Consider the following 3,946-nt stretch of genomic DNA (forward strand, 5'->3'; position numbering starts at 1 on the left):
CAGGAGTGATGGTTGCTGATAATGAGCCTCTGTACGCCTATGTAGATATTCCATTATAAATCAGCTGTTTCCAGCTACAATAATCATTTACAACATTAACAATGTCTACACTGTGTTTCTGATCAATTTTATGTTATTTTAATGGACAAAAAATGTGCTTTTCTTTCAAAAACATGGACATTTCTAAGTGACCTCAAACTGTTGAACGGTAATGTGTATATATATAGTTTTTAAAGTAATTTTTCCCATATGGGCTCATTATCATGCTCTCCGTAGATCCAGGGTGGCGTCCATCAGCACTCTGTGAAAGTCCATTACTTTGACCGCCTTCTCATGAGGAATGTGTCTGGCACGGCAACTTGTCAGACTCCCATCTCCACCTCTCCTACCTCTGTTCCACCAACATTGTGGCTGCCCCAAGTCACCTGTGGGAAAACAGACATGACTGTTAAACTACCTGCTGGAATGCTGATAGATGTGAAGGTGCTTGGTAAGAACTGATAATTAATGTTCCCACGGAATTAATTGCAGTTATTTGATGTCTATACTAATCTGAGGACATGTTTCACATATTGGAGCAATGGATTGATAAAAAGGCTGTGCCTTACTACAACTTACCAGACTGAACTACAATGTCATGTTAAATCCTTTATTTTAAAAAGTTGGCTCTGATATTGATTGATATGCTGTTTTGCAGGTCCAGAGGCGTTGTTGCACGTTCATGATGGATACATTGTAACTCAGTGGAAAAGTCTCAATGCCTTGATTGTCAAAGTTTCCCAATCAAATGTGGAGGTAAGAAAGTCCTGGGGTGTCATTTATCAGTGTTGCATAGAAACTGATTTTTAAAAATGATCATGCTCTGAAATGTAAATATTAGATTGTCTGAAAATGGACTAAAATGCACATATGATTCTTTGTTGCAATGGTTGAACATTATAGACGTAAAAATAAATACAATTTAACTTGTGCTGGTGATTGCAGTTGCTCTTAACTGATTTCCTCTTCCACAGTATGGCAGTCTCTCGCTTCAACTGGTGTATCAGAACTCTGCTGGAGAGTTGTCCACCACCACGGTATCCTGTTTCCCTCAACCTTTCAACTCAAGAAATGTAGAAGAACCCTTTGGGGATTTATGGGGATTCCCAAATATTCCCACTGCACCCTATATGATTGATCAGACCCCAGTCATCACCAATGTTCCTTCAACATCTGCAGCATCCACCCCACTAGGAGCATTTTGCTTGTGGGGCTTCCCATTCATTCCTACTGGAGCTTTTATTCCTTGTAAAGAATCAACAACTCCAGCCACTACAACTGCGGCAACAACAACTCCAACCACTAAGACTGCGACCACAACTGCTGCCACTACGGCAGCCGCTGCCACAACAACTGCAGCTGCCACTATGACAGCTGCTGCCACATCAACTGCAGCCGCCACAACGACAGCCCCTTCCACCACAAGTGCAGCCGCCACTACGTCTGCGTCCACAAGTGCAGCCGCCACTACAACAGCCGCTGCCACAACAACTGCAGCTATCCCTACGAAAGCAGCTGCCACCACAGCAACAGCAGCCACCACCACAACTGTAGCCGCCACTACGACTACAGCAGCCACCACAAATCAGGCTGGTACCACAAGAGCAGCAGCTACCACAACAACAACTGCTGCCACCACGACGACAGCCGCTGCCACCACTACTGCAGCCCCTGCCACCATAACTGCACCTGCCCCTACGACAACAGCCGCTTCCACCACAGCTGCAGCTGCCACTATGACGACAGCTGGTGCCACCACAACTGCAGCTGACACCACAACTGCAGCTGACACCACTACAACAGCCCCTGCCACCACAACTGGAGACACCACTAAGACAACCCATTCCACGAAAGCTTTAGCCGCTACCAGAACAGCAGCCACTAAAACCACAAGTGCAGCCGCTACATCAACTGCAGCTGCCACTATGATAACAGCCTCTGCCACTACAACTGCAGCTGCCACTATAACAACAGCTGCTACCGCCACAACTAAAGACACCACTAAGACAAACCCTGCTACCACTAGTGCAGCCCCTGTCACCCTAACTGTAGACGCCACGTCGACAACCCCTGCTACCACAACTGGAGACATCACTAAGACAACCCATGACACCACAACTTTAGCCGCTACCACAACAGCAGCCACAGCAACCACAAATGCAGCTGCAACCACAACTGCAGCTGCCACCACAACAACAGCCGCTGCCACCACTACTGCAACCCCTGCCACCATAACTAAGGATGCCACTACGACAGCCCCTGCCACCACAACTGGAGACACCACTAAGACAACTCATGCCACCACTACTTCAGCCTCTACCAACACAGCAGCCACTGCAATCACAAGTGTAGCTGCTACCACAACTGCAGCTGCAATAACGACAGACCCTGCCACCACAAATGCAGATGCCACTACGACTCCTACCACAACTACAGCTTCCACTACGACAGCCTCTGCCACCATAGCAACAGCAGTCACCAGCACAACTGTGGCTGCCACTACAACTACAGCAGCCACTACAACAGCAGTCGCTGCCACCACAACTCCAGCTGGTACCACAAGAGCAGCAGCTGCAACCACAACTGCATTTGCCACCACTACTACTGCTACCACAACAGCAGCTGCCACAACGACGACAGCCGCTGCCACCACAACTGCAGCTGCCACCACGACAACAGCCGCTGCCACCACTACTGCAGCCCCTGCCACCATAACGAAGGATGCCACTACGACAGCCCCTGCCACCACAACTGGAGACACCACTAAGACAACTCATGCCACCACAACTTTAGCCGCTACCAACACAGCAGCCACTGCAATCACAAGTGCAGCTGCTYCCACAACTGCAGCGGCAGTAACGACAGACCCTGKCACCACAAATGCAGATGCCACTACGACTCCTACKACAACTGCAGCTTCCACTACGACAGCCTCTGCCACCATAGCAACAGCAGCCGCCACCACAACTGGAGACACCACTACAACTACAGCAGCCACTACAACAGTAGCAACTGCCACCACAACTCCAGCTGGTACCACAAGAGCAGCAGCTGAAACCACAACTGTAGCCGCTACCAGAACAGCAGCCACTGCAACCACAAGTGCAGCTGCCACCACAACTGCAGCTGCCACTACGATAACAGCCGCTACCACCCGAAACATCCGCTACCACCACAACTGCAGACACCACTTAAGACAAACCCCTGCCACCACAGACAGCAGCCCTGCCACCCCTACTGACCTCACCGAACTAAGACGCCACTACGACAGCCCCTGCCACCACAACTGGAGACACCACTAAGACAACTCATGCCACCACAAACTTTAAGCCTACCAACCACAGCAAGCCACTGCAATCACAAGTGCAGCTGCTACCACAACTGCACGCAGTAACACAGACCCTGCCACCACAAATGCAGATGCCACTACGACTCCTACCACAACTGCAGCTTCCACTACGACAGCCTCTGCCACCATAGCAACACAGCCAGCCGCCACCACAACTGGAGACACCACTACAACTACAGCAGCCACTACAACAGTAGCAACTTCCACCACAACTCCAGCTGGTACCACAAGAGCCAGCAGCTGCAACCAAACTGTAGCCGCTACCAGAACAAGCAGCCACTGCAACCACAAGTGCAGCTGCCACCACAACTGCAGCTGCCACTAAGATAACACGCTACCACCACAACTGCAGACACCACTAAGACAACCCCCTCCACCACGACAGCAGCCGCTGCCACCACTACTGCAGCCCCTGCCCCGTAACTAAGACGCCACTACGACAGGCCCCTGCCACCACAACTGGAGGACACCACTAAACAACTCATGCCCACCGCAACTTTAGCCGCTACCCAACAGCAGCCACCACTGCAACCATAAACTGACTACTGCCACCACAAA

General features: G+C 50.5%; 1 protein-coding gene across 1 annotated transcript; it reads left to right on the forward strand.

The window, feature by feature from the left end:
* Nucleotides 1–1,964: 1,964 nt before the first annotated feature.
* On the forward strand, nucleotides 1,965–3,341 carry LOC139023329 (uncharacterized). Its single transcript, XM_070436259.1, has one exon. It carries the CDS (start codon nucleotides 1,965–1,967, stop codon nucleotides 3,339–3,341), a length of 1,377 nt encoding a protein of 458 aa, XP_070292360.1.
* The last annotated feature ends 605 nt before the right edge of the window (nucleotides 3,342–3,946 follow it).

This window comes from Salvelinus sp. IW2-2015, linkage group LG31 (genome assembly GCF_002910315.2).
Source record: "Salvelinus sp. IW2-2015 linkage group LG31, ASM291031v2, whole genome shotgun sequence".
Classification (NCBI taxonomy): Eukaryota; Metazoa; Chordata; class Actinopteri; order Salmoniformes; family Salmonidae; genus Salvelinus; species Salvelinus sp. IW2-2015.